Raw genomic sequence first — 22,961 nt, 5'->3', positions numbered from 1 at the left:
TTCTGAAGTCTACAAAATTTTAATTTTAATTTAACACATATATGGTAAATTTTACATTTCTGATCGTTCTTATAATATATACATGTATTTTTATTCACTTGCATGTTTTAATTTTATTTTACTTATCTTATTTTATTATTTATTATAACAACAATCAGAACTAAAAAATTTAAGTATTTCCGCATTGTTCTAATTGATAACCTCCGAACTTCCTCTTACTTAAGCAATATTCGCGATAAATGATTACAAACACACAAACATACACATCACATAATATATACTGAATGTATTAAATATTTGTCTCCATTTTCGTCGCTTATAGATATCATGATTAATATTCAAACAATATCATGATTAATATTCAAACAATATCACATTAAAATTATGACATAAATAAACCGATTATCGATTATCATTATTATCAGCTCAAAAATTGATATAATAAATTACTGTTTTGTACACACAATTATGTTATAATAATAAAAGTTTTATTATTTATAATTAATTTCTCTCTCTCTCTCTCTCTCTCTCTCTCTCTCTCTCTCTCTCTCTCTCTTCCTTTTTTTCTTTCTCCTTCTCTCTCTCTCTCTCTCCTCTCTCTTTTTCTCTCTCTTTTATATTTACCTCTGCTCTATAAACAACACATATAGTCTAAACACGAAATTGATATATTACTTAAAAAGGCAATCAAATAAGAAATATTTTATCTATTAATCAACTATTTACAGTATAAGAAGAAGTTATTTTTCAAACGTGATTATCAAACACAACCTTTCATTATGTATATATGTTGCTTTACGTAAGACGCAAACTCATTCTTAAACTTACATAACTATTGTTTGTTGAACGTAAAATGCGCAGACACTTTTTTTGATATATAACACTTGTATTTTACGATTTATTAAGAATATTATTCCAAATAATTCAATATTAAAAGATACGGTTATTTTGTGACATATGTATCTCTATTAGCAAAACTAAGAGATTGCATATATGTTTTAGTAAATATCTGTTACAAGAACTTTTTGCTTATTTGATTTTTTATTCCATAAAGTATCTACAATTCAAAATTTTATATTATGTATTTTTAATAAAATAAATTTCGATGATAACTATTGAGATTGTAAATTGTATATCTTTGCAAGGATTTATCATTTTAAAAAATATGTTAAAATATTTGTATAATGTTTAAAATATTTTAAACAATATGTTTTTAAATTTTTAAAGATATCGCATAGATCGTATTGTAGATGATTTTTAGCGTAAAATCTGTCTGTTAATTTTTAATAAGGTATTATTTAAAATTTCAAGCACATTCTCTTCACTTTTCTTCGGCAAAGTTTTCAAAATTCAATTATGATACATTTGAAAAGCCTTATAACAAAAAATTAGCCCTCTTCATCATGTATGTTTTTCTAATAATTTCTGAAATGACTATAAATTTATGAATTTTGTGTAATTATCGAGAAAAAATACAATTATATAAATTATTATATATAATTATAAATATATATAAATATATATATACTGTTATTTTATTCGATAGCTAGTTTTTTAGCCATTGCTTTCAATTCTTTCCTCGCGATTTTTCCTGAACCTGTATAGGGAAAAGCGTCCAAAAATACAACACCAGCACGAAGTCTATATTGATCCATCATATTATTTGCCACCAAGTCTATTAATTCTTGCTCCGTCACCTATACATGTTAATTTATAAAGAATATTAATTATAAAAAGAACTATATTTTTTTCTAACAGCCATACATGTATAATCAATATTTAATCCCCATATATATATTAAACTTTCTAAAATTTTGCATATGCGTATTGCATAAGAGAAAGTACAAAAATGATATCACAATGACCCAAATATCAAAATTTAATTTTATGTATTTTATATAAATTAAGTATATTGAACAAATAAAGTCTAACAGAAGAAAAATATGTCTACAGATTAAATAAATCAAGGCATGTAAATTTAAAATTACCTATTTCCGAGTCAGCGCAGTTCCGTCTATTATAATTTAAAGTTCTAATAAAGTTATAAAAACAATAGTGTTTGTTTATTTTTATAATGAAACATTTTGGACATAGGTTTATATAAACCTTTTTTATCTACTTGATCGCATTAACATTTTATATAAATTTAATCTCAACATTTATAGAGATTATACACTCTGTGTATATGACAAGAAAACAATCACATATCTATCTATTGTTTAAAGAGTCACAAAATCTCGAAAGTAAATTTATTAATAATTTTATCACATGATAATATTTAAAAAGAATTTCTCGAATAATTCCCAAAACTTCTTAACTCATAATTAATAAAATATTACATAATGTCCTGTGATTTTATTAAATTTTGCAATAAGATTTTGTACCTTGGATCCGGCCGTTTTAGTGACATAAGCAATAGGGTGTTCATCGTCTGTTGCATGCGGCACTGCTAGTACTGCAACTTCCAATACTGCTGGATGTAATATTAAAACGCCTTCAATTTCTCCAGGTGAGATTTGATATCCTCTATATTTTATAAGCTCTTTTATCCTATCAATAATAAAGAGTTCTCCGTCTTCGTCAAAATAACCGATATCACCCGAATGCAGCCATCCTAAAAAAATTGAAACTTACTTTTATAATATATTTTATCATATTTAATTAAATTTAAATTACCTAATTTATTGATATAATTATTGAAAATATTTGTACATAATTATTTATGCACAAATATTTTCATTTATGTCAATAAATTAAATAATTTAAATTTGATTTAAAGCTTTAATAAAATTATAAAAACAATATTGCTTGTTTATTTTTAAAAACTTATAATTCTTTAATTAAACCTTTTGGGACATAGGTTTATATAAACCTAACATTAGTTTAATTTAATTTAATTTAATTACATATTATTATCAATATTGCATGCATGCGCATAAAAAGTTTGTTTACCTTCTTCATCAACAGTATTTTTTGTCGCTTCAGGATTCCTGTAGTAACCATTCATTATGGTAGCCGTCTTTATCCATAATTCTCCCGAGTTATTCGGGCCAAGGACATTTCCGTTTTCTGGATCTACGACCTTCATTTGCACATTTTTGGCTACTATCCCACAAGACCCATCTTTATGATGCGGAAGTTGCAGTGTCGCGATTCCACCGAGCTCCGTCATTCCTATATAATAATAAGATAAATAATCGAATTTCCGCGATAAAACTTGTTTAATTAAATATATTGTCTTGTTTATTATATATGGATATTTTATTTAATATTTTATTACATTAAAATGATACCTACCGTAACCTTGCAACACTTGAACATGCGGTAAAATAGATCTCATTTCTTTCTGTGCTTTTGGCTTGATTATTGCACCACCACAGACAATGACTTTCAAACATGATAATGAATACTTCTTTATATAACCCGCTCTAAGAAACCGGTTAATCATACTCGTACTTAAGAAAATTACTGTTACCTAGCAAGATAAGAAAAAAGATGTTTTCGTGTTTTTGTATACAATATGCTAATCATGCATAAACGTATAAAACATATCATGCAATTTACTTAATTAACATGCATTATAATAATACATAAGAAGATAAAATATTTTCGACTTTTTTAGAACTTATATGTATAACTTAGTTATTTATTTTATCATCATAAATTTTTTAGCATGTAATAATGTTTTGTCATAATAATAGACATTATTTGTTAAACATGTCTTCGGATAATAAATAATAAATGAATATTAATAGTAAGTTAATGGTATTTTTCTAGGAGTGATAAGTTTATATAATGTTTAATTTTCTTGTAAAAAAAGTACATTCAATTTTATTTTATGGAATTCATAAATATAAGAAGAATCATAGTATATTATTTACTATTTATAAAATGATCTCTAGCAAAAATTAAATTATTTTGATATATATTAATTATTATTTTTTTTTAATCAAGGGCGTAATTTTCAAATTACTATTCTTTAATGAAAGATCTCTTAAAAATAAAGTTGTAGATAAATCTCGCCCCGAACAGTGTCATTGCAATTTTTTAGTTTATGATGCTTACTTTGTATTTCTCGATTAATTGACACGTCATCTCCTCATCGAATTCCGGATATATAATCACTTTGGCGCCTTGCACAATCGATTTTAAGTTCATCAATATCCCGCTGATCCAATAAAGTGATGAGAACCAAATTGACACTGCGTTGGACATATCCAAGTTTTTATCCTCGCTGATGCGTAAGAGACAGTAATTGGACATTTCGACTCCCTTCGGCATCCCCGTGGTGCCTGATGAGTGCATGATGCACGTCGTTTTTTTAATATCACCTACTTCGGCAAATCGAAAATTCGCTACTTCTGCGTTGCTGTACATGTTTAAAATGTCAGAAAATGAGATCGCGTTGGGATGATTGCCGAAAACTACAATCATGGCATTGTAATTACTCTCTTTCATCGCGCTCAAGATAACGTTCACGGGTTTCTCGCTACAGAAGATTACTTTCGGAGTAGTCAATTGCATGACATGCAACGCAGTTTCTAATGACAAATAGCACATAATTAATAAAGGCTACATGAAATAAAAATCGTAAAAAAATAAATAATACATATATGTTATGACGTAATTAATTAATAAATAAAAAATCAAAATTCTAATTAATTCAAAATAGATAAAATTATATTCGCTGTCGTTGAACTTACATTATTTCTTATTATTAATCGAATATAATGTAACAATGTTTTTAACTCAAAGGAACTTACGCAAATCCATATCCTCGTTCCACGGATTGAAGATTGCATTGATGTAAAACACAGCCAAACAGGGTACAATGGAATTTAGATGATTGCATGTACACAGACTGACAACATCGCCAGACTTGATCCCTTGTTTTTGCAACCATAACGCGCATCTCACGACTTTGTCTTGTAACTCCGCATATGTAACCATATTTTCTGTGCGTGCATCCAACTACGATATTATTGATGTTATATACAGAGTGTTATATTTTAAATAATTGTCAAATTCTCATTATTATCAGATCATTATCAATTTTTTAATTAATATTAGAATGATACATTAAACGTTCGATTTCGATATCTATAGTTTTTCCAAAGTGTTTATATTTATTATGAAATCAATTTGCAAATGAATTAATGATTTATTAGCTAATATTAATTTTTAAATATTATGACATCTATTTGTATAATTCTATGTTTATCATATATAATATATAATCTATGTTTTGTTTATTGAGTTTAGTTATTGAGTTTGGAACAAAATTAAATTTAAAAAATTAAAATTTTTTGAAATTTAATTTTTATTTAATTTTAAGGTAATGTATTAAGATTTATTCCAATTTCTCCTCAATATTAATTCTCTTTTTAAGACGCCTATAATATTATGTCATTGCAAGTTACGTAAATGAGTAACAGTCTGAAAGTATTTATTGCTTTTTTTTAATATACTTGTTTCGAAAAATTGAGAACAAGAGATTGACAGTTTTATTATAGATATTTAAGACAAGACATAAGAAAAAAATTGCGTAGTTAGACAATTATATTGAAATTACTTTAAAATCTGTATTTTTCTTTATTTTCATTTATATAATCAGATATCTTCAATTATATAATTTTTGATAAATTTTTTGCTCTTTATGTATTGTAAATAACAAATAATGCAATTATTATATAATAGCATAAAATTTACGCTTGTTTTTCTCTGTATATTATATATGTATGGCGAAAGACACGCATATTGTTACTCTATAATACAGCTCTTATTCAGTATTTATAAGCATTATATAACATTTTCACTATTTTCTCAATAATATTTTTCATTTTTTAGCTCTGTATCAAAATATCTCTCTAAAAGACATGAAATAATAAAAAAAGACATGAATAAAAGACTCATCTTTTCTGAGATATTGATTGGTTATTTCATTTCCAGAAAGATAGAATTGCTATGTTCTATATTGTATACTCTGCGACTTGCTTTGTGTCGTTTACAGCTATCATGCTAAATTCTGATATTTATGCTGTATGCTCTTGCAATTCTTTTGTTTCTTCCAAGTAATCATTTACAATGATTATAAAAAAAGAACAAATTGTAGATGATTATTTAGAAACAGAACATAAACTGTAAACTAAACAATGTTATAGAGATAAATAAGAAACATTTTGATATAAAAAAGTACATGTTTTTATAAAAACAATTAGTTAAAAATAATTATTTAAAAAGAAAATTATATAAGTTTTTTTTAAATCTTAATTGCGCCTAGTTGGTAATAAATAAATTTTTCATTTCACATTCAATTGTATTTTCTACTTAACTGCTTACGAGAATATATGTATTAGTAAAAGATTTATATTGTCTTATTTATTTTGTGTTTATAATCACGCTAATAAAAGAGAGATCATTAATGATACTTGCTCTATTTCTATATATCATTTATATCCCTCATATTATATATATATATATATATATATATATATATATATATATATATATATATATATATATATATATATATATATATATATATATATATATATAATATGTTTTTTACCCAATTATTATTCAGTAAATAAAAAAAATCTTAGAATAAAAAAAGTTTTTTAATATTAATATATATATATATATATATATATATATATATATATATATATATTAATATTAAAAAACTTTTTTTATTCTAAGATTTTTTTTATTTACTGAATAATAATTGGGTAAAAAAAGACTTCCAAAATTTATTTCCAGTTTTATTATTAAGTAAAACTGGAAATAAATTTTGGAAGTCTTTTTTTACCCAACACTCTATATGTAAAAATTGACTTACGTATGCAATTTTATCTCCATGGCTTTTAATTTTAGTCCATATTAATTCATTAAGGCTCTTGTAATTAGAGCTATAAGATGACACTTTTCCTTTGTAAACGTTATTTTCTACAGTAAAATTCTGAAAATAATAGAAATAATAGAAATGTATTATTCTAAATAATTAGATTATGCATAAATATTTATGTTTTAAAAAATATACTTGTAAATCCTTATAGCAAATTTGCGCTCTATACAAATTAATACACCTTATAGCAATTAATACACCTTATAGCAAATTTGCGCTCTAAGTTTAATCTTTAAAATTTTAATTTAATTTGTATCTAGTGCTACATATTAACAATTGTTTCTTGTTTATATATCATATAAATAAATGATTATAATTATAATAATATAAGTTATATATATATATGTGTATATATGCGCGTGTGTGTACGTTTTTAAATTTACCTTTAAATCACTTGCCACCATTTTGCTGAAAATATCCAAATATCCCTTGAGTATAAGACACGAGTCAATAGCAGTATTACGATGATATCATTACATTACAAATAATTGCATTTAATGAAATGCATTTATTCCATGACTTTGGTCGGTTAAATTAAAATGCATGTATGTCAATGCACATAAGAGAGATAAAAGAATTTTCCTCCAATAAAAAAATATTCCAAAGTGAATATTAACTGTAATTAAAAATTAAAGTGGTTAAGAAGGCATAGAGAGCTAAAAGTACAAGGTTAAGAAGGTAACAATAATATATATTAATAGATCATAAATGGTTTACAAAACTTCAATAAGATACATATAAGCGAAAATACAGATTGGGACGCAAAATATCGATAAAACATATACGTGAAATAAGTTGGAGCGGACGTTTCAGCTTATTTTTAAGCCATCTTCAGCGCAAAAACGTATGGGTGAAATAAGGAATTCGATTTAAAAAGTTCGCAGGGAGAGTAACGGAGAGAATAAATAATTTATAATTTATATGATCAGGGGAAAGCGACTGTGAACAATACGGATTAGTTTAGGTCGGCTCACGATTATTCTCCAATTGAAGGGGTTGTCTAACTGTAATGTTAAATGAAGGCGAGATCAATATATTCTAGCAATGACCTAGTAATGACATGTAGTATCACAATTAGAAAAATAAAACAAATCTTTCTAATAGAAAAAAACGTTGAAAAATGTTTTTTCTTTGTTATTTTCTTAATATAATATTTTCTTTGTATTTTTTTGTTAAGTATTATGAGAAATCTTTCAATGCTCTAATGTTATTAATTTAGTTTATTTTAGAAATAATTTTTTAATAGATTGCCGACATGTTGGTTTAATGACGACGTACATTTAGCATTCATTAAACAATTAGCATTCATTAAACATTTAGCATTCATTAAACAATTAGCATTCATTAAACATTTAGCATTCATTAAACATTTTGATATTTCGGTATTAAAGCCAAAAAGAACCAATTTCTGCTGACATATTTATAATATTTTGTCGGAGATTATATGACTAATAAATTAATAAACGTTAATTTCTTATGATAATTGCATATTCTCTTACATATATTTCTTATATATATTTGAATATATATTCAAATCAACATAAGAATCAATCCATGTTTTGAAAATTAAAATATAATGTAAGACAATATTTTGTTTTTTCAATAATATTTAATGTTAAGTGACATTTTTCAAATAATTTTTAATATATGTAATATTTTATACATTATATATACGCGCATATGCAGAAAAATCAATCTCATATGTAAATTAATTTTTATTTTATCTTTTGCGAGCTGAAAATTTTAATGGGTTAATCAGAAAATGTCGTTAAAATAATACTAAATATAAAATAATTCGGATAATTTTCAGTTAATGTACAATAAAAATTTTTGTTACATATCTATAACTGAAAATTATTTGAATCATGTCGTGTTTGATATAGTCTACCGCAAAAATCTCATTTTAATCTATTAAAAAATTATTTCTAAAATAAACTAAATTAATAACATTAGAGCATTGAAAGATTTCTCATAATACTTAACAAAAAAATACAAAGAAAATATTATATTAAGAAAATAACAAAGAAAAAACATTTTTCAACATTTTTTTCTATTAGAAAGATTTGTTTTATTTCTCTAATTGTGATACTACATGTCATTGCTAGGTCATTGCTAGAATTATTCTATAAACGGCAATATACATGGATAGAGTCAATGCACATTAAAGTTTATTGCATTGTATATTAAGTATTATTGCCATGTATGCAGTTTAAATTGTATTTTCATTTGTAAGCGTGCCACTAAATTGTCAAAGTACCTAGTGCCAATTGTTAAAATAAAATTATCTCTTGGGAAAAGTTGCTCGAATTTGAATATAAATCAAAAACACAATTTACATTAACAAAGAACATATGTTTTGTGTTTGAAAGAGATGAGAAAAACTTTTACACTACCTCAAAATCACAACTTTTAACAATAAATGCAAAACAGATAAACGATCAACAGTCTACATCTGACCGTGGACAAATGTGAACTGTCATAATTCTTATAGTCAGTTGTACTTATAGTCGTACTTACAGTCGTACTTATAGTCAGTTGTATGTTACACGAAATATCCCTCTCTCCAATCTACTCTGTTTTCGACTTGTATAAATACACCATATACAGTTCACAAATTCTATTGTTTCATTATTAATCTTATGTTTTTGTATGTACGTGTGATCCTCGCAACAGCTATTATCAGACATTTTTGATTTTTCATATTCAATATTAGCTCTATCATCAGACTTTTGTAAAGTAATTTTGTAAAATTACTGAAGAAGAGATATGTATCCACCTATTTACTTTTACTACACAGAATATGTATCTATTTATCTACTATTATATCATTGCATCTATTTTCCATAGAATTGAAACCTAATTACATGTCATCTTTATATTGGCACGTATATTAGAATATATATATTTTAGTATTTTCTTCATTTTTTTCTTGTTTAATTTCACAAGTATATACAATTGTTCCTTTTGCGACAAAACTTTCGCAAATTCTTCCCCGTCAGACGGAAATCTTATTCAACGAGACAAATTTCTCTTTATCTCTCTCGTATATCTATATTTTGTATTATATTATATTTCATTTTTACGTATCATTGATGATTAAGTGATGTTAGAGCTGTTGTCTGATCGATAAAATTACCTAGATCGACAATCCTTCGATCTTATTTTTGATTAATGAGATTACTCACTTATGACAAGACGCGCAATGGAATCTGTTTAAAAATTGCAAGTGGATAAAGTTCTGCAAAATTATGTTATATCAATGATACTCGTTATGTTTGTTATGCGAGCGATATGGCAATTAATCAAAGATGATAAGGATTCAATTTCGTCTACCTATATTAAATCCCGCTTATCTACGTGCGAAGGTATTGCTTCGCGAATAATCGTAAGAAAATAAGAAAACTGATCATATTGCAATATTTTTTTAAATTTTACGAAAAACTTTCTTTTTCTAACTTTCACGGATAAAAGTCTATCTATACTTACATATACAGGGTGACCCATTTTAACTTAGGCAGCCAAATAACTCGAAAAATAAGCAAGATAGAGAAAAATGTTTTAGACAAAAGTTGTATGGTTTCGAGGGGGCCATAAGATGGTATCATTGGTTTGACCTTGAAGAGTCATTTGAAGGTCACGTGAAGGTCACTTCAATTTTTTTAAATGGAATACCCTATATATTTTTGTACATTCTTGTAGCTTATTTCGAGAGCTTTCCAAAACACTATAATTAAGTACCTTTCCGTTAAGTACTTTTTGAGTTATGATGCTTGAAATAATTTCTTAATTTTACATAAACCGTAAAATATCTTGTAAAATATTCATTTTTCGATTATCTTACCTTAATACTTTTATGTACAAAATAATGAGAGGAATCAATTGGTGTAAAGAAAACACATAGTTGTTTTTAAGAAAAAATATGGAATTGTTAATTGCAAATTACATATTTTTTCTTCGAAACAACTATGTGTTTTCTTTACACCAATTGATTCCTCTCATTATTTTGTACATAAAACTATTAAGGTAAGGTAATCGAAAAATGAATATTTTACAAGATATTTTACGGTTTATGTAAAATTAAGAAATTATTTCAAGCCTCATAACTCAAAAAGTACTTAACGAAAATGTACTTAATTATAGTGTTTTGGAAAGCTCTCGAGATGAGCTACAAGAATGTACAAAAATATATAGGATGTTCCATTTAAAAAAATTGAAGTGACCTTCACGTGACCTTCAAATGACTCTTCAAGGTCAAACCAATGATACCATCTTATGGCCCCCTCGAAACCATACAACTTTTGTCTAAAACATTTTTCTCTATCTTGCTTATTTTTCGAGTTATTTGGCTGCCTAAGTTAAAATGGGTCACCCTGTATATGTATGTTTATATGTACGTTTTAATGTTTGTTCTTAAAAAAGAGTCACAAAATTTGTAAACACGTATTCTATTTTTAAAATAAGTATTTTAAAATTGTATGTACATACATAGTGCCTTATAAAGATTGCTCGTGAGCCGAAAAAGAACTGGCGAATAAACGTACATTTCGCATGGCTAGACTATGAAATGTATATTCTAAGTGTGCCATCGGTGAATGTCACAGCAAAAAATTTGGCTATGAATACCTCAATTCTTTCCGACATTCACCGATGACACATCCCATGGTCCAGCCGCATGAAACATGCGCTTATTTGCTAATACTTTTTCGTTAATATCTTAATAATTATTGCAAAAGTTGCAAAAATAGTAAAAAATTTTTCTGTTCAGTTTATTGCACTCTAGCTGCTCATGAGCATTAGTACAAACTTTATGAGACACTTTATATATTCAAGACAAAATATATATTATTTAAAATCGATTATTTTTCCTGCTTTTCCAAGATTGACAAAATCGAACATTTTGCTTGACATACAAAGATTTTATTTAATAATTTTAACAAAGATTTTAGCTTTTCTTTTAGTTTCGTTTAGTTTCGAACTTTATGTTACAGATCAATTACTCAAGTTTGTGACAAACGATTAATTGCCTAATACTGATTAGTTGTTTAAATTGACACTTACGCAATAATTTACGAAGCAATAAATTTAATAATAACAAATGTTAATAATAATTAAATGTATATAATTTATATTTTATATTAATTTTTTTATTTATTTTACTTTTATTAATTTAAATCAAATTTCCGTGTAATTAAAATCCTAATCATGCATTAGCCCGCGTCCCGAGATTGTACAAGCTTCCGCGTAATAATAAAGTTCAATATAGCAAGAGATAGTGATAATAATAGCAACAGGTATTTTTTTGCATGTTTTTACATGGCAGGATGTTGCACGCACAGAAATATCCATAACATTAAATTGTCAACGTCCGCTTACGTCATGCAATAGCTATCAATTTTCTAGAAATTATTCCTTCACATCACAAACTGATTATCATCGCGTTATATAATGAGTAAATATTTAGTAAATATTAGCTTTATTAAGTAAGTTCTATAATGGGAAATATAAATAAAAATATATGCAAAAATATAAACGAAATTATATCGAGGAATTAATTAAATAAGTGACAATTAAAACAAATTTATTCAAATTAAACAGAGGAAATAAGACGCAAGAAACGAGATTTAAAAAGCAAAATGTTTTAAATAAAACAATTTATTTTAGTAAGAAATTATGATATTACAGAATCAAATACTACAGTATTATGCGAAATATCTTTGATTGAAGTTCTGACATCAAAAGTTGTTGTAATTAAAAAACATTAATTTCATATATATGATAATAAAAGGAAAAATCCAAATATTCTTTTCTTGTTACTTAAAAAAAAACTATTGTCTATAGAAATAAAATTGAATGTTTGAAATATCGACAAAAATAGGAAAAAAAATAAAAATTTCATAAAAAAACAATTAATGAATTTTCTAGTATAGTTTGCGTGTTTACTTCGCACGTAAATACTCATTTGTAACTAGAATTATTTTTTAATTGCATATATAATCAGATAAATTTTGTTGAAAACAGTGACATATAAATTTAATTTTCGTACATTCATGTTCGTTCATCGCTACATTTATATCACTCTCAATATGTAAATATATATATATATATATATATATATATATATATATATATATATATAATTTTGCAAGAGGATAAATCGTCTTAGAATTCATTCAAGAATTTGATATTTTAAAGACAAATGTTTGTTCAGAATCACCCTGTATATATATATATATATATATATATATATATATATATACAGGGTGATTCTGAACAAACATTTGTCTTTAAAATATCAAATTCTTGAATGAATTCTAAGACGATTTATCCTCTTGCAAAATTTTACTCGGAGCTTAATTTTTAAACTACAAAGGAAAATAGTTAACTAATTACGGCGATGAGTGTAGCAATCAGTGTATATGTGAGAATGTGCGCACGCGCACGCACGCACACGCACGCACGCACGCACGCACGCACGCACGCACACACACACACACACACACACACACACACACACACACACACACACGCACGCACTGGTTGTTACACTCATCGCGTATAGCAATCAGCTGATCGCGGCGAGCGCCCCACGATATCGCGCCGTCCCTGCCTACCTCTCGTACTCGTTCCATAATTAGTTAACTATTTTCCTTTATAGTTTAAAAACTAAGTTCCGGGCAAAATTTTGCAAGAGGAAAAATCGTCTTAGAATTCATTCAAGAATTTGATATTTTAAAGACAAATGTTTGTGCAGAATCACCCTGTCTCCGAAACGGTGCGTCAAATAAAGAAATGTTTCAAACAAAAGTTATATGGCTTAAAGGGGCATATTCTTGTAGCTTATCTCGAGGGCTTTCTAAAACACTATAATAAAATAGTTTTCTCTCAAGTACTTTTTGAATTATAAGGCTTGAAATCATTTATTAATTTTACATAAACCGTAAAATATCTTGTAAAATATTCATTTTTCGATTATCTTACCTTAATACTTTTATGTACAAAATAATGAGAGGATCAATTGGTGTAAAGAAAACACATAGTTGTTTCGAAGAAAAAATATGTATTTGCAATTAACTATTACATATTTTTTCTTAAAAATATGTAATAGTTGATTCCTCTCATTATTTTGTACATAAAAGTATTAAGGTAAGATAATCGAAAAATGAATATTTTACAAGATATTTTACGGTTTATGTAAAATTAAGAAATGATTTCAAGCCTTATAACTCAAAAAGTACTTGAGGGAAAACTATTTTATTATAGTGTTTTGGAAAGCCCTCGAGATAAGCTACAAGAATATGCAATAAAAAATAAGGAGTTTTGTTTAAGAAATTGACGGTGATCTTCACGTGACCTACAAATGACTCTCCAAGGTCAAACCATTGCCACCATCTGATAACCCCCTTTAAGCCATACAACTTTTATTTGAAACATTTTTTTATTTAACGCATCGTTTCGGAGATATTTGAGCGTATTATTTAAAATGGGACCCCCTGTATATATATATAGTATATATATGTACTTATTAGTATATATATAGTATATATATTTATAGTATATATAAAATATATATAGTATGTATATTTCTTACTGAAAGCTCTTGTTGGAAAATGCGTCATACATTTATATTTTAAATGCATTAAAATTTTGTCATATTGTATAATCCGATATTACAGACTTACGTCAAGTTATTTAAATAAACATCTATTTCTACCGACAATAAAATATTTATAGCACTAATTCAGATCAATTGAATTTCTGAAAAGCTTTTCTAATATAAATCGATTACGTTTTTTTAGACTTAAGTTTCTCTTGTTATATAATTATGTGCTCTTGCACGAATAACTGATCGATCCGGATATCTATTGCGAAGATATGGCATACTTGTGAACATAACGCCCCCACGAAGCTTCATAAAATCCGTGGGTGCTTCGCGTGCTACATGTTCTATTAATTCCTTCTCCGTTACCTAAAGTACAACAAACTTGAATTAATTTACATACATTTTTTACATATAAATCAATTAATAAAATAATATAAATCAATTAATGATCAATATATTTATTTAATTTGGCGAAAAATGATCAATTCTGAACCTGTAATATTTTCCATAGTTCGACGGCTGCAAATGGATGATGACCATCAGACTCATTATATATAGGTATTACACAAGCGTCTTTTACCGCCGGATGCATCTTTAATATATTCTCAATATGCATTGGTATAATAAAATGATTCTTGTATATTACAAGATTTCTACAACGCTCAAAAATGTGGATACAACCGTTTGAATCAAAGCGACCTATATCATCAGTATGGAACCATCCTGAAAAATACGTAATATTTTATTAAAAGCGTAATTTAAATATGCATAAAAGAGTTTTAACATATTACACAAACATTCTCATATGTGTTGAAAACAGGAAGAAAACATTTAATTATTTGTTTTTATTTTACTTATAATTTTATCGATGATAAAAAATTGCATAAGAATATATATAATCTACAAGAAAAAAAATAACCCGATGATTCCAATACTCTTTATAATGATTAACGTAAATAATTAATGTAGGCGATTTTTTATATGTTCATATGTATATGACGATGGTTCTTTCATTAGTTATTTGTGTTATTTTAACCGTCTTATATATTATAGTATTAAAATTCATCAATTAAATAAGGATAACTTACCATAATTATCAGTAACTGTCATTAAATTTGCATTAATAGGATACAAGTAGCTGTTTGCTAAAGACGGAGATTTGCAGCAGATTATACCCATCTCGGTTATTTTCAACGGAGTTTTTTCAGTAATAGGATCAAGTATTGACACAGAGACATTTTTACTCACATAACCGCTAGATAGCCTTTTTGTAATTAAGTTTTCTTCTTTAGTTAATTTTTTGGGTCGTTGATAAGCGATCACACCTATTTCAGGCAAACCTTAAACAATACAAGAGCAATCAATCATCAATAATATTAAGAGCGTTCTTCGTTATTGTTGGTCGTAAATTACATTTTTATGAATATACATACAGTATACTCTACTAACAGAAACGCCTTTCTTTTCCATTCTATCAAAAAAAGAGGTGACATTGCCATAAAATTGTCTACCACCAATTATTATGTGTTTCAAGGAAGAAATATCGCATTTCTTGAACATTTGGTAATTATCACGGGTAGCTAACAATTTACTCATCAAATTTTTTAAGAATATCCAATTTACCTGAAAAATAAGAGCGAAAATAAAAACTTTTTATAATTCATACATTTTCAACAAAAGATTAAAACTATTTCTTACGTTACCTTATACTCTTGTATAGCATTACAAAAGTATTTAACATCTGACTCTAACATTATATTGCCAAATTTTAAAACTATATTAATCTTGACTGCTTTCACGTATGAAAGAATAGCGCGAACTGTCAGAAGCAAACTGATATTCCAATGCAACGATTCGACCCATAGGCCAACGTCATTAGATTTCATATCGGGTATCTGCTGATTCGATGGATCTGTGAAGAATGCATGCGGAAGTGCCACATGATGTTTCATCTCATGAGTTGTGCTAGCAAAAAACAGTATCACTGCGGTGTCCTTACTACTTTTCAATTCTGTACAAGAAAATTCATCAATTTCAATTTTAAAATAACTGTTTAAAATTGATTTTAGGGAAATAATTTTCTCTTCTTCTTTGTTTTTCTCTTCTTCTTTCTTGTTTCCCTTTCTTTCTTTCTGCTGGTCTTTCTCCTTTTCTTTCATCTTTTCGTCCTTTTCTTTCATCGAGACTATAATTATTGAAGCTATATCTGACTCGCATATTTTGAATGTGGAAATAAAAGAAGCTTTGTCATCATCAGCAAAAATTACCTTTGGATGAGCCTTCAAATGACATAGTACATTTACTAAAAATATTAACAAATAAATATATCAACTGGCCTATATACACATATGCATTATAAAAATAAATAAAAATACAGAAATTCTGGAAAAAATTAACTTACTCGGCTCATTTATATTCCATACATGTAAAATAGCGCCGATATATAGAGTCGCCAAATATGGTATATAAGCATCCAAATGATTAGAAGTATACACTACTATGCCGTCATTGCGTTGAATACCCATTTTTTTCAGCCATAATGCACATTTTACGCTCCGTTCCCTCATTTGCTGGAATGTATTTTCTTCTCCCGTCATTGCATCCACCTATCACATATCAATCAAAATGAAATAATATAATGCATTATATTAAATAGAATCATGTGATTTTACATTAATAATTAATAAATCTTTTTTCTTCATGCATTAAAGAAATAATGCTAATTATTATTATGTGTCATACTTGGCCAATGAAATCCGGTCTGGATTTAAATGCGTCCAAAATCAATTCTCCGGTATTGATGCAACTATCATCGATTAATTCTTCTTCCCCTATCATTATGTCATTTTCTATCTTGAAGGGGAGCTAAAATATACGCGATAATATTATTAGTGCAAGGAATAATACTTTTAATTTTTTTTTATGTTTTATGAAATATCTTATAGCATATAAATATAATTTTCCTTTACCTTAGGTGCCATGACGCTGATATATCGGTGTTTCTCTTTATCTTATTGTAGTAGTAATAAGTGTTTTAATTTAAGTGGATGTGCTTTGATTTAATAGAGAATATCACTTTTATACGTTACAACGGTTATAGCACGACTAACTTTTGATTTCGATATAATATTGTTATGATATGACATGTCCTTTAGCCCAAAAGTAAAGAGAAAATATTTTGATTAAAATGTTAGCTGTTCTGAGTTATGCTACAATTCTATATATACACACATCTTTTATATATTTATTTAAATTTCTCTCTCTACCTATCTATCTATCTCTATCTCTCTCTGATATGGATATATACACACACGTATACAAGTATTATTATAAAAGTCTATTTCCTGAAAACGAAATTAAAGAACGTGCAATCATGCGAATTTCAGCCAAGAATATTTTGCATATGTGTTCAAAGAGACCATTAAATTTTATAATACTGTAATTTTGATTTGACTCAGTCGCATTGCGTGAATCACTTTTATTTTAATTTTTTTTTTTTATTTGTTGCTTTCCTTTTTATTCATGTTTTTCTCTTTGCTTGATTAACTTCAACTGTAACGGATTTTTGGAGATTATATTGATTCTTGATAGAATCAATATAATCTCGACAATTATGCATACACATTTTAATTGATTAATATATTGATTCTTGATAGAATCAATATAATCTCGACAATTATGCATACACATTTTAATTTATTTTAGTGTAAATTCTCATAAAAACTTTTAATAAAGTCGATGAACAAAATGAAATAAATTAAGCAGATTTAAAAACATTGTAAAACAAGAAAAAGAGAAAATAAACTGTTATCATTAAAATGAGATATTTATTTGAAATAATTTTATGTACATAAATATGTCTTTATTGTATATCGGCAATCCTCGATACGAAAACAATCGATTTTTCCTTATTACGATAATATTGAAGACAGTTTGATATACACCTTACTTATTTTTAAGTTTATAAAGTGAAGTAACTTAATATTTTTACTTACTTATTACGTGTAAAATCGAGAATTGAGAAAATTTGTAAAACATTCAACATCAAGAATTACTTCATTGCTTGAGAGAAAGAATAGGTATGAAAAGAGTGATGAGGAAAAGTGCAAAAGTGTCTTCAATCTTAAACAATTTGTCATTGCATTGTTAGATTTCGAATTTAATAATTTTATTATTTTAATAAATTTCTCTTCAATGTAAGATAATAGTAAGATTCTCTGAAAAATGATGAACTAATTGTGGTAAAAATATTGTCAATTATTTCTATATAATAAAATAATAATTGTGAATTACTTTGTCATACATATTCTTTCAGACTTTACTTTTTAAACTCTAAAACAATATGAAATCCCTTGATATCACCGTAATATGCTATAAATGCATAGTTTTTGTCATTTTAATGTAATTTATGAGCGCGTAACATCATATTAATATCAACTTATATAAATATGTATATTTTTACAGATCATAAAATAAATGTAATCCTGTAAATTAATTAATCCTTTTCTTTTCAATGTTTATGTTCAATCGCTCACAAAATACAAAAATCACGATCGAGACATCCATTGGAAGAGAATTTTAGGGACTTCTGCACTCCTGCGTGAAGCTGCATACAATCGTCCATATTTTTCGCTACAAATTGTATGAATTCCTGCTTCGACACCTAAAGTACAATAAACGAAAACAAATTATATACAACAACGAATACAAATTATTTATATAAATCAATCTATTATTAATATATCTGTTTCATTTTACAAAATTTAATACATATATTTTCAACCTTTGATCCCTCCTTTGGTATAATCAACGCCATTGGATGATGGCCATCGCGAGCATTAATTACAGGTATTACAGCAACTCCTTTCACCTCCGGATGATCTAGTAACACCTTCTCAATTTCCAATGGTGAAAAACGAGAGTTTTTGTATCTAATAATATGTCTACTTGAATTTTGAATCTGAATATTATCATTTGCTTGGTAATATCCTACTTCATTGGTATGAAACCATCCTGTGGAACATATAATATTTTATCAGAAATCTTTAAGTTGAATATCATCAAAACCTTGACATATTACACACACATATATATATATATATTTCTGTGTAATATGTGTTGAAAACGAAAACGAAATATTTTTTTCTATTCCTTCTTTATTAAATAATGAACAATTGCGGGATACATGTGATTTATGACACAAAAAGTAAATAACCCGATGATTCCGATATTTTTTATAAAAACTTTTATAAAAACTGACATAATTACATAAGTACATAATAACTATGTAACTACACACATTACTACATAATATCAAAAATTTTCTACATTACATATATCGATTCTATATGATGTATGTCGATATTTTCTTATTAATTATTTGTATTACTTTAGCCATCTTATTACAATAATAAAATCAATTCAATAAAGTTGTAACTAACCATTGTCATCAATAACAGGAATTTTAGATTCGGGCCTATAAATGCTAAAGTAGCCATTTGTCAAGGACGGAGATTTGCACCAGATAACACCATAATTATTTACTTTCAGTGGAGACTCAGTATTGAAATCAGCACACATCAAATGAATATTTTTATTCACGTAACTAGATTTTAGTTTCCCCGTGTGTCTTTGATGAATGATCATACCTGTTTCAGGTAGACCTTAAACAATACAAAAGTCATCAGTACAATATTAAATTGCATCAGCATCATTTTTTTTACTATCATTGATTATTAATTAGACTTGTAATGAATATACACACAGTGTACTGGAATAACAGAAACGTTTGGCAGCGCAGCTACAAAATTTTCATAAAGCAAGTTTACAGTAATTCTACAGCCGAATATCATTTGTTTCAAGGAAAAAACATCGTACTTCTTAAAAATTTCGTAGTGAAAAGAATTGTTGAGTAACACGTCAATTTTCAGAAATACCCAAGTTACCTGAAAAATAAGATTGCAAATATAATATTTTATAATTACATACACACATTTTCAATATAAGAGAGATTAAAATATATTTTTTGAATTACTTTATACTTTTGTATAGTATCACAAATGCACTGTTCAAATGATGGATTTGAAAATTGATTCATTTTGACAACTTTCACGTATGAAAGAATAGCGCGAACTGTTAAAAGCAAACTGATATTCCAATGTAAAGATTCGATCCACAGACCAACACCATCGGATAACATAATGGGTATCTGCTGAATTGACGGAGCTGTGAAAAATGTATGCGGAATTGCTACATGTTTGGGAGTCGCACCAGTTGTACCAGAGGAAAATAATATTACTGCGGTGTTATTACTTTTCAATTTTGTACAAGAAAATTCATTAATGTCAGTTTCATTAAAATAATTATTTATAATTGTTTTCACAGATAAAAATTTGTTTTTTACTTTGTCTGTCTTCTTGTCTTCTTTTTTAAAAACTATGATTACCGTAGGAATGTTCATCATTCTTGCCACATAAGATATTAATAAAGCTTTGTCAACATCAACGAAAATTACTTTTGGTCTACTTTGCAAAAAGTGTTTTAAATGTCTATTCACTAAAAATAATAATACATACACAATTAGTATATAAGTCAATCTACATATAAATCAATATATATATATATATATATATATATATATATATATATATAATCTTAAAAATAAAGATAGAATAAAAATTCAGAGAAAAATCAATTTATCAACTCGATCAACTTTCATGCCATACGGATAAAATAGCGTCGATATATAAAGTCGCCAAGTATGGTATATAAGTATCCAAATGATTGGAAGTGCACACTGTCACAATATCGTTACATCCAACACCTAAGTTTTTCAGCCAAACCACGCATTTTACGCTTCGTCCTCTCATCTGCAGAAATGTATTTTCTTCTCCAGTCGTTGCATCCACTTATCACACATATCAATCATAATGCAATGAAATAATATAATTCATCGTATTAAATAAAATCATATGACTTTACATCGATAATTAATAAAGCTTTTTTTTATATTGATATGCAAAATAATGTTAATTATTATCATGTGTCATACTTAGCCAATGAAATCTGGTCTAGATTTAAATGCATTTAAAATCAATTCTCCGATATTGATGCACTCGTCATCGATTGGATCTTCTTTGCCGAGCAATACATTGTCTTCTATCTTAAAGGGGATTATGTGCTAAAATATATGCATAATAATATTGTCAATGCAAGAATAATATATCCATCTGTTTGAATATTTTATGGAATATTTTATGGATCTTACAAATTATATATATATAAATTTCCTTTACCTCAAATTCCATAGCGCTGATATTACGGTATGTTCTATATTATTGTAATAAGATAAAGAATTGTAGTAATATTTAAAAGTTTTATGTTATTACAGTAAAAATATTGCAATAATAATATTGCAGTAATAATATTTGAAATGTTCTGATTTTAATCAAACGACTATTATTTCAACAGATAAGAACGATTAATATTATTATAACAGACACTTTATTACAAGAGATACTGAGAGACTAACATTTAACTATAACTCGATACAATATATTGTGTTTGTTGTGATGTAAAATGTCCTTTAACTTAAGTTATAAACAAAAATATTTTAAGCAGTAATGCTAGAGAACCTCCCCCCATTTTGAAAAATTGTTTTGTTTATTTTTTGTCTATTGTTATATGAAGATCGAAGCACATAATTTTTATATTAGCATATGTGTATGCATTCTTTTTTGTAAAATTTTTATATAACACGAATAATATTTGTTAAAAATTGAAGAGATACCGAGGATGATTCGGAAATAAACCGAAATATTTAATTAACGAATATTTTAGGAATATTTTAATTTTTTTATTCGCGTTTTGTTTCTCTCGCTATGCTCTTATTAATTAATTCTTCTTTTCGTTTTGTATATTTAACCGCAAATTTCTCAACATTGTCAGAGAGCATTTTAAAAAATGAGATCGTATTTTGAATTAAAAAAACCAGAAAAAATAGTTAATCTTATTTATTTGTATTCAAAAAAATATTAATTTTTGTTTTTTTTACTTCCGTTATTAATAAAAATATTATTAATATAATATTATGTTAATATAAATTAATTATAAATTTGGTTAATACATGTTCTATTGTTTAAAATTGATCAATTTATAACAGATATTGCGTGACTAATCTTTAAGTTTTATCGATATACTGTTATGGCATGAGATGTCTTTAAACTTAAAAATTTAAGCGAAAATATTTGGGCCACAATTCTCTTGAATATCCTGCAATTTCTAAGCAGAAAATTAATGCTTTGTATTAATTTATTCCATTTTTTAGTAATTAAATGCTTTTGTTACAAAAGGATAGCGTAAATAAAAATAAAGTATTAATTTTCTGCTCAGAAATTATAAAATATTTCAACAGTATGTCTGCTAAATATTTTCAATAACATTTCGGTATTATTTTGA

General features: G+C 26.5%; 4 protein-coding genes across 5 annotated transcripts; all 4 read right to left on the bottom strand.

Moving 5' to 3' along the window:
• Positions 1 to 513: 513 nt before the first annotated feature.
• On the bottom strand, positions 514 to 9,399 carry LOC145962686 (uncharacterized). 2 transcript variants are annotated; one of them, XM_083083936.1, is made up of 10 exons: positions 9,298 to 9,399; positions 7,288 to 7,520; positions 6,839 to 6,958; positions 4,764 to 4,971; positions 4,066 to 4,541; positions 3,298 to 3,475; positions 2,953 to 3,174; positions 2,385 to 2,614; positions 1,529 to 1,697; positions 514 to 1,434 (listed from the first exon to the last, which is right to left on the bottom strand). In XM_083083936.1, exons 2-9 carry the CDS (start codon positions 7,306 to 7,308, stop codon positions 1,536 to 1,538), a joined length of 1,617 nt encoding a protein of 538 aa, XP_082940062.1. In that variant the 5' UTR covers positions 7,309 to 7,520; positions 9,298 to 9,399; the 3' UTR covers positions 514 to 1,434; positions 1,529 to 1,535. The 2 variants fall into 2 exon arrangements, with proteins under 2 accessions (XP_082940062.1, XP_082940061.1); XM_083083935.1 differs by having other exon boundaries at positions 514 to 1,697.
• A 4,784-nt stretch (positions 9,400 to 14,183) lies between these two features.
• On the bottom strand, positions 14,184 to 16,612 carry LOC145962687 (luciferin 4-monooxygenase-like). Its single transcript, XM_083083937.1, has 5 exons — positions 16,208 to 16,612; positions 15,938 to 16,127; positions 15,593 to 15,844; positions 14,998 to 15,227; positions 14,184 to 14,870 (listed from the first exon to the last, which is right to left on the bottom strand). Exons 1-5 carry the CDS (start codon positions 16,454 to 16,456, stop codon positions 14,703 to 14,705), a joined length of 1,089 nt encoding a protein of 362 aa, XP_082940063.1. The 5' UTR covers positions 16,457 to 16,612; the 3' UTR covers positions 14,184 to 14,702.
• Positions 16,510 to 17,534, bottom strand: LOC145963173 (uncharacterized). The gene is made up of 5 exons (XM_083084861.1): positions 17,474 to 17,534; positions 17,247 to 17,369; positions 16,906 to 17,110; positions 16,772 to 16,806; positions 16,510 to 16,515 (listed from the first exon to the last, which is right to left on the bottom strand). The coding sequence occupies exons 1-5, from the start codon at positions 17,483 to 17,485 to the stop codon at positions 16,510 to 16,512; spliced, it is 381 nt and encodes a 126-aa protein (XP_082940987.1). The 5' UTR covers positions 17,486 to 17,534.
• Positions 17,535 to 18,376: 842 nt separating this feature from the next.
• LOC145963325 (uncharacterized) lies at positions 18,377 to 22,893 on the bottom strand. The gene is made up of 9 exons (XM_083085127.1): positions 21,800 to 22,893; positions 21,556 to 21,684; positions 21,230 to 21,411; positions 20,817 to 21,059; positions 20,539 to 20,729; positions 20,269 to 20,449; positions 19,946 to 20,167; positions 19,288 to 19,517; positions 18,377 to 19,167 (listed from the first exon to the last, which is right to left on the bottom strand). Exons 4-9 carry the CDS (start codon positions 20,965 to 20,967, stop codon positions 19,036 to 19,038), a joined length of 1,107 nt encoding a protein of 368 aa, XP_082941253.1. The 5' UTR covers positions 20,968 to 21,059; positions 21,230 to 21,411; positions 21,556 to 21,684; positions 21,800 to 22,893; the 3' UTR covers positions 18,377 to 19,035.
• Positions 22,894 to 22,961: the final 68 nt, after the last annotated feature.

Source organism: Camponotus vicinus, unplaced genomic scaffold (assembly GCF_025532165.1).
Source record: "Camponotus vicinus isolate PSW18456_S1 unplaced genomic scaffold, iyCamVici1.0 SCAF_12, whole genome shotgun sequence".
Lineage (NCBI taxonomy): Eukaryota > Metazoa > Arthropoda > Insecta > Hymenoptera > Formicidae > Camponotus > Camponotus vicinus.
The sequence above is the reverse complement of the archived record's forward strand: the minus strand, read 5'-3'. Positions and strand labels throughout refer to the sequence as shown.

What these genes read in the sequence shown, in the direction of transcription:
- LOC145962686 (XM_083083935.1), bottom strand. Translation starts at nt 7,308, where the DNA reads ATGGTGGCAAGTGATTTAAAG. An exon ending in AATTAATCGAGAAATACAAA is followed by an intron (nt 3,476 to 4,065) that starts GTAAGCATCATA and finishes TTATCTTGCTAG; the next exon opens with GTAACAGTAATTTTCTTAAG. An exon ending in AAATACTGTTGATGAAGAAG is followed by an intron (nt 2,615 to 2,952) that starts GTAAACAAACTT and finishes CAATTTTTTTAG; the next exon opens with GATGGCTGCATTCGGGTGAT.
- LOC145962687 (XM_083083937.1), bottom strand. Translation starts at nt 16,456, where the DNA reads ATGAAACATCATGTGGCACTTCCGCATGCATTCTTCACAGATCCATCG. An exon ending in GACAGTTACTGATAATTATG is followed by an intron (nt 15,228 to 15,592) that starts GTAAGTTATCCT and finishes CGTATTTTTCAG; the next exon opens with GATGGTTCCATACTGATGAT. An exon ending in AACTATGGAAAATATTACAG is followed by an intron (nt 14,871 to 14,997) that starts GTTCAGAATTGA and finishes GTTGTACTTTAG; the next exon opens with GTAACGGAGAAGGAATTAAT.
- LOC145963173 (XM_083084861.1), bottom strand. An exon ending in GACCGGATTTCATTGGCCAA is followed by an intron (nt 17,111 to 17,246) that starts GTATGACACATA and finishes GATATGTGATAG; the next exon opens with GTGGATGCAATGACGGGAGA. An exon ending in ATGGAATATAAATGAGCCGA is followed by an intron (nt 16,807 to 16,905) that starts GTAAGTTAATTT and finishes TAATATTTTTAG; the next exon opens with TAAATGTACTATGTCATTTG.
- LOC145963325 (XM_083085127.1), bottom strand. Translation starts at nt 20,967, where the DNA reads ATGATGAACATTCCTACGGTAATCATAGTTTTTAAAAAAGAAGACAAG. An exon ending in ATACTATACAAAAGTATAAA is followed by an intron (nt 20,450 to 20,538) that starts GTAATTCAAAAA and finishes CTTATTTTTCAG; the next exon opens with GTAACTTGGGTATTTCTGAA. An exon ending in TACCAAAGGAGGGATCAAAG is followed by an intron (nt 19,168 to 19,287) that starts GTTGAAAATATA and finishes ATTGTACTTTAG; the next exon opens with GTGTCGAAGCAGGAATTCAT.